This window comes from Varanus komodoensis, unplaced genomic scaffold (assembly GCF_004798865.1).
Source record: "Varanus komodoensis strain SLA01 unplaced genomic scaffold, ASM479886v1 scaffold77, whole genome shotgun sequence".
NCBI lineage: Eukaryota > Metazoa > Chordata > Lepidosauria > Squamata > Varanidae > Varanus > Varanus komodoensis.
Window position 1 is genome coordinate 2825363 of NW_025336442.1, and position 12656 is coordinate 2838018.

Here is a 12656-nt window from a genome sequence, read left to right on the forward strand (position 1 = left end):
AGAGACCAGCATGACATGCACAAGGAAGGAAGTGGGGATCCCCTCACAGGGCCCGGGTGGCGTGACCACAAACCCCGAACAAGGCCACTCATTCCGGCAGCAAAGAGGCGGCCGGCAGTGTTTCCATGCAGCTGTTGCCGCCTCACGTTGCCAAAGTCAGCAGTGCAAATTTGCTTTAACTCAAGGCCTGCAGGCAGGAGGTGGCTAGTTTTTGTTGCTGTTGTTTTGATAAAACTGAACTCCCAGGGCCTCCCAAGGAGTGTGATTCACGGCAAAATAATCCACAGAAGTTGCCTGCCCCTGAAACTAATGCTGGAAAAGTGGCGAGAAACCTGTGGAATTAGTACAATACTGGATCAAAAGGCTGAATGGCGCTGCTTCCTTTCCCAGAAGAGTAGGGGGAGAAGGGAGAGAGACCAGGGGGAGATGCAGTAATTGTCTAGAAAGTTCTACTACTCGAGCGTTTCCCCTTGCAAGTTCCCTCTAAATGTGCTGGACGACAAGGCCCATTGTTCCCAGTCCAACCCATCTGGAGACCTCCAGCTTGGGGAAGGCCATGCTGCGGTACGAGCTGCGCCTCCGGCACCCGAGCGTGGTACTGGGGCCCACACGACTGGAACAAGGAAGGCGCAGCAGCCCTTGAACCAGCGGGCAGCCGCCAGAGCAGTGCCATGCTGAGCTTTCCCTCTCAGGGCAGCAGGCCTTTTGACGCCAAGGGCAGCTCCACGCCGGGCCACAAGCCTCTCCGAACAACCGCCAACCCTGGCGAGCAGCAAACCAGAGACTGTTTGCAGAGCTTGGATTCACCCAGGAGAAGCGCTGACAAACGGTCCCGAAGGTACAGGGTACCCAGTCCACACAGCTGCATGATGAACCCCACTCCACGCATTAGGAAACTAACGGCACTGGATCCAGGGCATAGCACAGGGTGAAGAAGGCAGACCTGAAGACCACTCGCCCCACCATGAAGAAAGAAAGCACCCTCCTCGTACTGGGAAAGCTAGCATGCCAGCCAGCATGGGCCCCTGGAGTTCTCCCAGGCATGCAGGGGGCTGCTCCTCATACGGAAGCATTCCGTGGGAAGTGCTCCCCTTACTGGCTTTTGCAGGCCAGAATGGGGCAACCCAGTCAAGCCCAGCACACACTGTGGATCAAGCGTCCTCTAGCTGGGGTCCTCTCACTGTGCTGGGCTGCAACTCCCATCACCCCACGAGCAGCGATAATAGGAGCTGCGGCCTGACACCGCCGCACGGCCTCAGGCCGACCAGGTGCCGCAGAACATGTAAAACCGGGCTCCGGAGCGCGCCTCCTTACGTTCTCCTGGATGCAGACTTCCAGTTTGCCATCCTGCACCACGTAGATGCTGTTGTCCAGCTCTCCCGGGCGGAAGATGTACTCCCCCTCGTGCAGCTGCACAAAGACCATGTGCTTGCACAGCTCCAGGAACAGCGGCTTCTCAAAGTGCCCAAGAACTCTGAGGGGAAGGCAGACACGGAAAGCGCCTCACCCACCAGCCAGGGCAGCCGTCTCCAAGAACGCCACGCAACTAGATGGATGCTGCCGTGCTGGCCAGGAGCCACAGCAGCTGCAGCCCAACACAACTGCCGAGTGCCATGTCTGGGGAAGGCCAGTTTGGACAACCAAACAGGGCTGCAAGCAGGGGAGCGCCTTGCCGCTGGACTGCAGCAGAACGCGGCAGCCATCCGTGGCCCCTGCATCGGCTTGTTCGCGCACGCCATTTGTATTCCCCTCCAACTCGAGACAGAGCAGCGGACAAATGAAAGGTAAACAGAAAGGCGAATTGGGACAATGCACGTAAATGGGGTGCTGTGAGAGCCAGGGCGAGGGAGGCTTCCCGGACCAAAGGCGACTTCAGCAGGCATCGAAAGCAACGCAGGGCTGCCGCCTGCCTGGCCTCCTGGTGCACAGAGTCCCACAGGAACGGCGCTGCCCTGCCGAAGGCTTCCTTCCTCCTGCACCAAGCCGGGCCAGGGGGCTGCACAGGACCACTGCTCGGTGCCGCCGAATGACCTCAGAGACTGAGCAAGCTCTTACCAGAGAGGGGGAGCTCTCCCAGCAACCCCGATTTCAAGTGGGCTAGGGCAGGGGTCCTCAAACCTCCTGAACAGGAGGCCAGTCGAAAGGCTGCAGTGACTGTCACGGGCCGGTGAGGGGGGGCTGCCCGGGGGCGCGGGCCGGTGAGGTGCCGTCGGGCACGCGCAAGGCAGTGCCGGGCGTGTGCGGTGGTGGCTCGCTTGCTCAAAGATCTCCCAGGAAGTCCAAAACCAGCTCCGAGTGAGCAAGCCACCGCCTCCCCGCCCACAGAGCAAGCGCACACGCACAGGCGGCAAACTGCAGCATGGGCCGGACGGGCGGCCATGGCAGGCCGGGTCTGTCCCACAGGCCGTAGTTTGAGAAGCCATGGGCTAGGGCAGGGGTCCTCAAGCTACGGCCCGTGAGCCAGACCCGGCCCGCCTCAGAGCTTTTGGACTCGCCCAGAGAAAATGATTTCCAAGTGAGTCCAAAAGCTCTGAGCCAGCACAGGCGTACTCAGTGGGGAGGCGGGCACGTTCGTGCAGGGAAGACGGGCGTGATCGCAGTCGTGCTCGGGGGGGGGGGGGGGATGGCCGCGACTGCACCCGCCTCCCCTGCACGAGCACGCCCACTGCCTTGCCGGCCTGCGCTCACCACCACTGCCTTTCAACTGGCCCCCCGTTGGAAGTTTGAGGGCCCCTGGGCCAGGCCAGGGTTTTGTACACCAGCGGGCAGCCAGTGCTCTTTTTTCAACTAAGGGGCTGCAAGCCAAAAAAGTGCAGCTTCCCAAAGCAGCCGGGGGGAAGGAGGGCGCAAACGCCCCAGCCATGGAAGACACCCTCCCACCCATGTGCCCCAGTGACTGGGGTACACAGGCACACTGCCTCTCACGCAGTCCAAGGTCCAGGACCGCTCTGCCCTGCTTATGAACCTCCCGGAGGGGCTCACCTGCCTGTGGCTGCTAAATCGGACGCGCACCCCGGTGAGCCCAGCACACCGGTCGGTGTTCCTCTCAAGTCAGATCGCATCAGTTCCCGCCCTTATGCAAGCACCAGAACGAAGGAAAAGTCGCTTCCTCACCAAAAAAATAATCCCCGTCATCCTGGTCCTCCCGCCCCTTTGGCTCCTACCTGACATTTTTCAGCATGTAAAGGACTTCGGAGGGCAAGTGGGAATTCTTCACGTCAAACTCTGTTAAGTCTGCCTCAAGCAGGGACGGAGGCGGTTCCTTGGGCTGCAGAGTTGGTGACTCCTTCTTGAAACGCAGGATCCTGGGAGAAACGAGGCCGTCGAGGCAAAAACCTCCACCACCGCCAGCTCATGCAAGCCAGCCAAGCAAAGGAGGGGTCCCTCCCTCCACCCCGTACCTCTTTGCCAGGGACAAGACTTTGGCCCTTTTGCGCATCCGCTGCCGAGGTACCGTATTTCCAACGAGAGAGTTTGGCAGAGTGGTCACCTAGAGAGAAGCACAGTGTCCCGAGGAGAAAAACCTGGCCCTGCAGAGGCGGGTGCTGGACAAACACCCGCAGGGCTGAGCTAGGCCTGAAGCAGCCTGGAGAGGAGGCGGCGCGGGGCTGCCGAACCTCTCTCGGTGCAAGGGCCGCTTCCGTTCTGCAGAAGTTCTCAGAGCTTGCTTTCCACTGGCTGGCCTGGCAGAAGGGCAAGAGTTTAGCTTCAAGCCCTTGCTGCCAGTTAGGAAGCCTCAGGGGAGGCACTAGAACCTTTCAAAAGGGAGAGAAAATGAGAACAAGCTGGAAAGGACCAAACAGCCAAGAGGAAGAGGGTATGGCCACCTGGGACCCACCAGCAGGCCAAATTCGGACCCCACATGGGCTGGACCTGGCCTGCAGACTAGAGGTGCAACCTGATATGGATCCTCAGCTTTTCCTTAACCACCAAATACCTGATAAAACTGTGGCAAGACAAGGAAAAATAAGTTAGATTTATCGGAAATCCCCAACAAATCCTCCCTGATTTGCTTCCACTTTTAAAGTTTTAAAACAGGCAGGCAACTAATCTACAGAAAAGCTTATTTCTCCTACTCCCCCACCCACCCAAAACACCCCCCGCCAAATTAAAATAGGAAATCAGGGGAAATAGCAGAAAAGAAGAGCTGGTAAGAGAAAGGAGGGAGAATGGAAAGAAAGGCAGAGGTACCCAGGTGTGGCGAGAGTGTGGAGGCTACGATTTACTAATGTGATAATTCAGTAAGTGGCTTCCAGATGGAGAGCAGGCTCTTGAGGTGCTCCATCTGCAGTATGTTAGATTTTGGCATCACCGGAAAAACATGCCTTCTGCGCATAAATCGGTTCTGGGAGCGTAACTGGATTTTTCACTCTTGGAGGACAATTCTTTTTGTTCCCTGCATGTGTCGTAAGAGATGACATTTAACCAGCATGCCAGGAAATGGCAACCGGCAGCGCAGCCCCTGGAAACGGAGGGCCCCCGCCCAGCAGCAACCAGGGCTGGGTGAGGAGCGCCATCTCTCGGAACAACGCAGGCGACGGAAGCAAGCGCCACTTGCCAGCAAAGCTCTACTGACCCACTTCCCAGCGTCCGGAAAGGATTAGTCCCTAGAAACCTAGTGTGGATTTCGGAAACACTTGCGGCTGGCTGATCAGCTCTGGGCTGAACACAACGGCTTCGGAATGGGCGAGTTATGCCTCCCCCCAGCCAAGAAATCATGCCCTCATCAGAGTCTGCATTGCTCTGGAGCCTGGTAGCTCTTAAGGTGAGATGAATGATGTAGGGCCCCCCAGATGTTCTGGCCTTCCGCACCCATCAGCCTGGGCTGGCCAAAATGGGTGAGAGGTGCAGGCCAAGGCACCTGGACGGTGAAAGCTTCCCAACCCCGATCTACCAAAATCCCAGGAATGCAGGGATTTGCGTAAACCCTCCCATTCCTCTCCTCCAGAAACTCTGTGGATGTGTAACGGTGTATATAGATGGAGAATTAATGCTGCTGGTTGCTTGGAAACAACTCATACTCAGTTTTCCCACCCCATCCTTGTAGAGTCAGAGCTATCTACGATCCTTTCCCTGGCTCGATTTCAAGCACTACACATGCGTTCGTCCATTCTTTGTTTTTTTGGACAAACCTCCCTTTGCTTTGGGGGTGGGGGTCTGCGCTACAGACAAACACTTCCAGAAGCTGTGCCCGGACTCTCGGGAAAGGCAGAGAGAGGAACAGGCAGGGAGGAAAGTGCCACTGGCGAGAACACGCGTGCAAGCAGAGAATCTCCTGCCACTTGTCCCCTTGGAGGGGTCTGCAGGACGGAAGCTCCCTGCAGCCAATGAAATCAAGGGCAGCGCCCGCTCAGCCCCAGGACAAAGGTCCCCAGGTGCACTGGCACCAGCTGCTGCACCCGCCCTCTCGGCCCAGGTGTGCTGCTGGCAGGGAGACTCACCTTCCGCATGATCTTGCGGCCATAGAACATGACTTTGTCTCTCTTGCGGAACCGGTATTGAGGCGCTTGAGGCTGGGGTTGTTCTGAAAGATAGCAGAAGGCTCGTCAGCCCTGCAGCAGAGGCTGGGAGCTGGAGATCGGCAAGGGGGGCTGCCGCAAGCACTGGCCCCTCACGGCTGAGCATCAGAGGAGAAAACGACAGCATAGGGCCTTTTGCCAGCCCCCACCCCCTTTGATGCAGAAAACTGGAGGCCCACCGAAGTCTTGAGCCTGGGGAGGGGGGAGGAAAGTGTGCCTTTGGTAAGACCCCTGCAGCTGGGCTGCTGGCTCCTCCATGTCACGACTGCTGCTGTCCGTTTGCTTGCCCATCTTGCAGAGCCACCCTGAGGGGGAGGGGGAGGGCACCAGGCAACGATGGTTTAGCCCCTTGCTGGTCACAGCTTGCAAGCTCAGGAAGGGCAGTCAAGCAAGCCACAAAAGTGAGTAGGAGAGCAACAGGGACAGAAAGCTCCAGCCGTCACCCACGGGTGCTCTGCTTGAGCCTGCATGCTCCCCTCTGGATGTGCTGGACTACAACTCCAGCATCCCCACTGCCCCGACTTGTCTGGAGGAGGCCGGGCTGAACAAGGCCAGGGCTTGGAATAAACTAGCACGTCAACAGCCTGGACCTCCTTCCAAGCAATACACCTGAGGCGTTCCAGAGGGCTGCCTCTTCCTGCCTCCATTCCGTGGCCTCTGTTAGACGGTCTGCTCACGGGCCGGCCAGTAAGCACTGTTAGGGCAGGCAAGGCAAGAAGCAGGGTCTTCTTCGCAGTGGCCCCACAGCACTTCTTTCCTTTGGCACAGACCACCCTTGACAAAGGGCAAGCGTAGCTCAGCCAAAGGAGCTCCCCGTAGCAGCACATGCTTTTCCATGTGCCCACATGTCCACGGCATCAGTGGTGTTTCTTTGGGCGCCTGTCACTTGGAAAGGCTAAAGCCTGCGAAAAGGTACTTCTGTGTTGGAACAGTAAGTGATAAATGCACATTCAAATCCCACTGGAAATTTGACAAGTCCCCAAAGAGAGACCCGTGGTTGACAGCGGAGCAGTGATGGCCTAGCTAATTTTATTAAAATTCTCAGTAAAGGCCAGACCCGCCAACTGGATGCTACATTTTTCTCTGGCAGTGCTGAGATGAGGCAGGGGAGAAAAATAGATTCAATAAAATGAGTAACGCTGTCAGAAAAGCATGAAGCCTGCAGCAGGCTGAGAACAAAACGCACCATAATCCTTAAAACAAACTGTTAGCCAGCCCAGAAATTAGTAAGCAAAGTGGTTGCAACTTACTCGATTCCTTCACCTTCCTGAAAACAAAATACACAACGGTCCCGATAAGCAACAGGGCTACTGCGGCACCAATGACCATTCCCGTTAACTGCGGTGGGGAGAAGGGAGACAAAGGAGGAGGAGGTTTAGATGCTGGTTGGCGAACCGTTTCCTCAAGTACCCTGGAGGGCGCTACGGCTGAAGTCGGCCATTCTGAAAAATATCCGCTGCTTTGGCTGGCAGCTATGCTATGCAAGGATGTGTGTGTGGCCTTTTTGTGGCTTAGGACTTGGAGAACGGGAAGGCCGGAAGTGTCTGGAGGACCACAACAGGTGCTGTAGGCCCCAAGACACCCACCCCTCGCTTGGGAAGAGCCTCCAAGCAGCCTGCTTGTGCCAACCGCCCCCCAGCCCCCTTCAGCAGCCCCCGTCTCACCCAGGGGAGGCAGCAAGGCCCCTGCCACCAGCCTGCTTTGAGAGCCACTTGCATGTGTGGCCTTTCCCGCTTAGTCAGCTGCTCTGTTTCAGAACAGCCTGCCAGTGCCTCCAAGACGCTCTGTACAGCCGGCTCACGAGGTGGCATTCCCGGCGGCATTTCCTCCATCTCTTCACCAAGTAACGCAGCTTCTGCTGCTCTTGAGTCATGCCTCTGGTACCTGCTGCACAGACAGGGGGCTCTCCAGGCTTCCAGGCAGGGGTCTTTCTCAGCCTGACCAGGAGACGCAGGGAACTGAACCGGGGGCCCTCCACCTGCCAGGCTCTTGGGCTGAGCCTCGGTCCGCCTCCCCCAAACCCACCAGGCCCAACCAACCCGGTGCCCTGCAGGCTGACTACCCGTGCTGGCTGGGGGTGATGGGAGCGCCACTGCAACGAGGCCAGAGGCACGCAAGGCCAGAGGGGGCTGGGCTAGCCTCCCCCAACCGACCTCAACTCCTCGTGGAACCTGAGACCTCTGGGGCACCTAGCCAAGCACAGCGTGAGCGCTGCGAAGCAGCGACGCCCAGCAGCTTCACCCCTTTCCTTTCTGCCGTGTCGTCCTCTGCCTTTCCGTCTAGACGCTGCATGGGATCAGGACTGTCAAGGGCAGAGACAGGACTGCAAAAACCATTTTAAAAATTAACTTATTGCAGCGCCGTAGCTGCACAGGTCTCGTGTGCAGCTGCTGGGGAGCAGGGCGGGAAGGGGGAATGGGCGGCATCCACGTCCCGCTTGCGGGCTGGGCTTTCCACGGGCAGCCACTGTGGGGCAGAACCTTGAACTGCCGAGAACTCCGGTCTGATGCAGCACTTCCATCCGTAAGCTCTGCTTGCTTTGAACACGGGGAAGGCCAAGGGTTCGCAATTCAGCCACACTCACCACGGGAGATGTGCCGTGACCTTGCGAGGCCCCAGCGGTGACACAGGAGGGAGGACCGTCCCTGCCCCAGGCCGGCCAGCTGCCCTCCAGGTGTGGACCTGGAACTCCCAGCAGCCCCCAGCCAGACTGCCCCCGGTTTCAGGGGCTTTCAGAAAAGCGGTGCAGCTGGGTACAATCTCTGCCCCACTGCTGCCCCATTCGGCTGCAACCTGGAGTGGAAAGGCAGGAATGCTTTTCTGGGGCTGGGGGTTGCTCTTGACCTTGCATGGCACTTCGGGTGCTGCGGTGTGAGATTGTCACAAAGAGCTCGGCCCGCGGAGGAGGGGCACAGTGCTGGCAACTACCCACGGCAAGCTGGCCACCAAGTGGGCCCCGCAACACGGTAAGTTGTAGGTTCCGTTTGCTTCATATCAAGAAAAGTAATAAAACATTATTAAAGTAAAGTAGACGATGCTATCTTAACACCCAAGCCAGTACTGAAAATTGACTAAGTCCCATTGAGGAGAGAGCTGAGGCCTGGACTCCTAAGCAGCAGCACAGAAGCCGAGCGAGACACAGTTAAGGTCTTGCTATTTTGCAGAAGCAGCTCTGGTGCAGCACACACATTCAGGCTAAAACATTACCATAGTAGTCTGCATTCTCTCTTCTACAAACTGAAGCACCCGCGTGGTTAGGTCTGAACTTGTTGGGAAGTTGACCTAAAGAATGAAAACACCAGAGGTATAACACGGACTGAAGGGAGGTACTTCCTGTCCCCAAGGATCTGAAGATGAGTGTTTGTAAGCAAGGGCTGAGTTGTCTTAAAATCTGGACTGAAAGGAGGGGAACAAAGGCCTTTACAGGGCATGAAGCCACATCACCAGCCAAGAAAAGAGGAGTCCAAGCTGTCCTGATAATCAGAGCTGAATCCCATGTTGGGACTTTCATGCTTGCTTGAAGACGTTGCTCAGGATCAGGGACAGAAAGTCTCCCCACCAAAAAAATCTGCTTCACTGGAGCTAAGATTACCACAATATCAACTCTCTGGTACTTGGATGGCTTGGAATGCCACCCCATGCTATGATACATTTAGAACCGCAAAGGAATTCATTTCTGGAATGGACAGGCCAACAATCTTAGAGATTCTCTCTCTTACCTGCAGCTGGGCTAGGATCCAAAGCACTATTTTAGACTCACCCAAAGGGCTGGGTATATATTAGCAGAGCAAATACCCACCCTAACCCTCAGTGCATACAGTTCTAAGAGCGCAGAGAACAGTTAATGCCCATATGCCATCTACAGATGGATAACAAGGGGTGTGTGCCGGGGAAAAAACCCTCCAGTTCCTGTTGTTTATATCAGAGCACATGAGCTGCAGGCCAAGTCAGCGTCAACATTTTTAATTACAAACCCATACACCAAGGGAGTCGTCAGTTCTAAAGTACACACTCAGTAAGCACACGTTCACATTTTGGTTCATTAACGTGAATATTTATTTCTTATAAGATCACACTTCCCAAACATTAATAGCCACTGAAAAATTGCCATTCGGTACATGATTTGTGTTAGGTCAGTGCCACCTGTGTCAGTGTCAGAAAGGCACTTCACAAGACACGCGAGGACAGCACCCTGCCCGATCCGATCTAGAAACAGACACAAGGAAGACAACAGAGGAAAGGGGAAATGCGGGGCAGGGTTGACGCTCATGTACCCAATTGGACTTACCTAGGCTTAGGTGCAGTACACCATGGGAACAAGCAAGCGGTGCAGAAGGCTTCGCTGGAAAGGCAGCTTTTGCAAGGGGATACAGACAGGGAAGGGCGGCGCCACGGAGGAGTTCTGGGAGTCAGCTCCAGGCATGAAGAGCAGCAAGGGAGAGAGGGTGTGGTTGTTTCAGGGAGAGAACCCACAAGGGAACGCACTGGCAAGGTGGTAAGATCCCTTCTCTTTGTATGCGCAGGCAGTGTTGACATAATTGAACCAGTACAGTCAGAAGGCAAGCTGCAGCTTTAGGTACACTTCCTTGCACACCAGGAACATGTGCGCACAATACGGAGAGGGAAAGCATTTGCAAGGAAAGCAGTGGATTCCTCTGCAGATGGCACTCTGTATGGTAAAGGTACAACAGCAACACTGCTAAGAAGACCGGAAAGCCACACGGAAGGAACAGGGGAAAAGAAAAACAGGAAGGCAAAAACAACAGCGAAGCCTCTAGGCACACCTGGAGAACAGAAAAGGGAATGTGAGAAGGGAAGGAGAGTCGCCCCAGGAGCTCAGTTCCATCTGCTCTCCTCCAGTGCTCACCAGGCAGCCCCCCAGGTGGGTGTCTCAAAATAAGCAATATAGTTGCAAAGCAGCCAGTATATTAGGAGGTGTTACAAAAATCACCACCACCACAAACTTCCTGGGATGAGATAACTTTCTACCTGGGTGTGCATACTGAAGAGGATGAGGGGAATAACTAGCAAAGCAGCCTGGTCTGCCAGCAACTGGCTTCTTCCATGTCTTTTCCATCCCACCACACCAGGCTTTCTAGCCAGCCAGGGCAGACATACGGGTGGCTGTGAGGAGACGTCAGCCACTGATTATGCCACTGATTTCACTGCGTATTTGCATTCCTGGCAGCCTTGCCAAAGGCAGGATGCAAGTACTGAACTATAAACAGAAACCTACTTTAAAAAGGACTACACAAACCCATTGTATACACCCCGAAATATGACTTCCCACTCACTCTGCACACAATCCTATGCATGTTTAGATGGGGGGAAATCCTGCAATTCCCAGAATTCTCCAACCAGCCATAGGACTTTCCTCCATCTAAACAAGGACAAAACTACACTTTCATCTCGTTAACTCATAAGCAAAGTTCTTGACTCCTCGTCAAGAACCGCCAAGCCTGGGACAACACCTCTGCACATGCGTAGAGTGTCTGGCCAAGTTCGAGGTGGGGGTGCCCTCATTCTACCACTGCCTTGTCTTCCTCCATTTGGGTGTTTGCTTCTTATTTCAATATGTACATCCATTTTCCAAGCAAGATGCAGAAAGCATAAGTTTAAAACAGAACCAGCCACACCATTTGCGAAAATCCGGCAATACCGATGTGGTTAACCTGCTCTCACTGGTCGGAGAGTCTTGCAGGCAATGTCAATGGCCAGCAATGGGAGTCCAGGCCTGGGGAGCCAAAGGCTTCCTGCCCTGGTTTCACAGTGTAGCTCCATGAACAGTTACTAGACATAATAGCCAATTGAATCTTTGACGTCCAGAAGCCCCTTTCCTAAGGAGGCTATCAGCATGACCGCCTTTCTGGGTCACACACACATCATCCTCCCAATATCCCACTGGCACAGGTCAAGCTGTGAGCATCCTGAGCGCTTCTTGGAAGGACAGGATACAAAAGTTTGTAATAAATAAATAAGCTGAGAGACCAAAAGGCACCCAGTGAGCTTCAAAGCTGAGTGAGAGAGTTGAACCCTGTTCTAGTGCTTCTTTCCCTTGGACTCTTTATGGTTAAACTCCTTCTATAGAGTGCTCATAATCACTGAGAGGGTGACTTTAGAGATTTTTGTCTCTATGCAAACTGGCATTTCTCTATCCTGAGCAACTCTGTGGTGAAGTATCTAGAATCTGAGCAGCCAAAAAAGTTAATGTGATAGTGGGAAGTGCCCACAAAGTATTCCATTCCTCCTTTTAAAGGGAGGGAAAAGTTTTTACAGGAAAAGAGGGTCTAAAATTACAAAAAGTCTAAAATTAAGACTTAGAAGAGAGGAAAATGCCCTCTTTTCTTCACTGTGCTCTGATCATCGAACACAGCTTTTTCCCACTCCCTGTGGAATGATGGAAGTCACAGTTTAACACAACTCAGTGGCATCAGGTTGGGGAAAGGTTCTATACAGCCTCTCTTTAAATAGCCTTATATTGACTCCACCCTGCAGTAAAAGTAGAAATACTCGAGTACCTTAAAGACTAACATATAATTTTGCTTGCACGGACAATGAACCTTGAATTAGGACCAACCATGATGTCACAAAAGAGTGAGCCTGCTTTTAGAGGTTCTTTCCTCCCACCATAGACAAACATTTATCACTGACAAGCCACAAAGATATTTTTAGCAACTGTATCCTGGAAGAAAAACTAACAAACAGCAGGGCCTTAAAGATTAACGCAGTCTGGTGTCCTCTGGATCTTTTGGACTTTCACTCCCATGAGCCCCAGTCTGCATGGCCAGTGACCAGGTACTCTGGGAGTTATAGTCCAGAATGGTTGGAGGGCAGAAGATTAGAGAAGGCTGACCTATTCACAGCAGCTTATGTTACTATATGTAACTGTTGTAGGTATGTAGCTCTTTGGAATGTTTTTTCTTAATTTAAGGTTATTGAACAAATGATGTTTTAGGTGATAACAGAAAGTCAATCAATACAGGTTAAGATGCTCTTCAGACAGTTTGGCCTGCAGCTCCTGGAAGCCCCTGCCAGCCTGGCCTGGGGGCTGAAATCCAAAGCACTGGCAACCTACTTTGCGCACATGCCCACTTGAGGCCAGGATGAGGGAACGCTTGGCTCACAAGATGTTGGCCA

The 12656-nt window shown here is 54.2% G+C and overlaps 1 protein-coding gene across 1 annotated transcript in view; it reads right to left on the reverse strand.

Annotated features, from left to right (window-relative positions):
* Window positions 1-8801, reverse strand: part of PNPLA7 (patatin like phospholipase domain containing 7) — a 67392-nt gene extending 58591 nt beyond the window's left edge. The window contains exons 1-6 of the mRNA XM_044453036.1: window positions 8727-8801; window positions 6770-6857; window positions 5442-5524; window positions 3402-3490; window positions 3165-3305; window positions 1315-1474 (exon numbers count right to left, since the gene is read on the reverse strand). Coding sequence (XP_044308971.1) covers window positions 1315-1474; window positions 3165-3305; window positions 3402-3490; window positions 5442-5524; window positions 6770-6857; window positions 8727-8741 — 576 coding nt within the window. The 5' untranslated portion in view covers window positions 8742-8801. The remainder of the gene's footprint in view (window positions 1-1314; window positions 1475-3164; window positions 3306-3401; window positions 3491-5441; window positions 5525-6769; window positions 6858-8726) is intronic.
* Between the last annotated feature and the right edge of the window lie 3855 nt (window positions 8802-12656).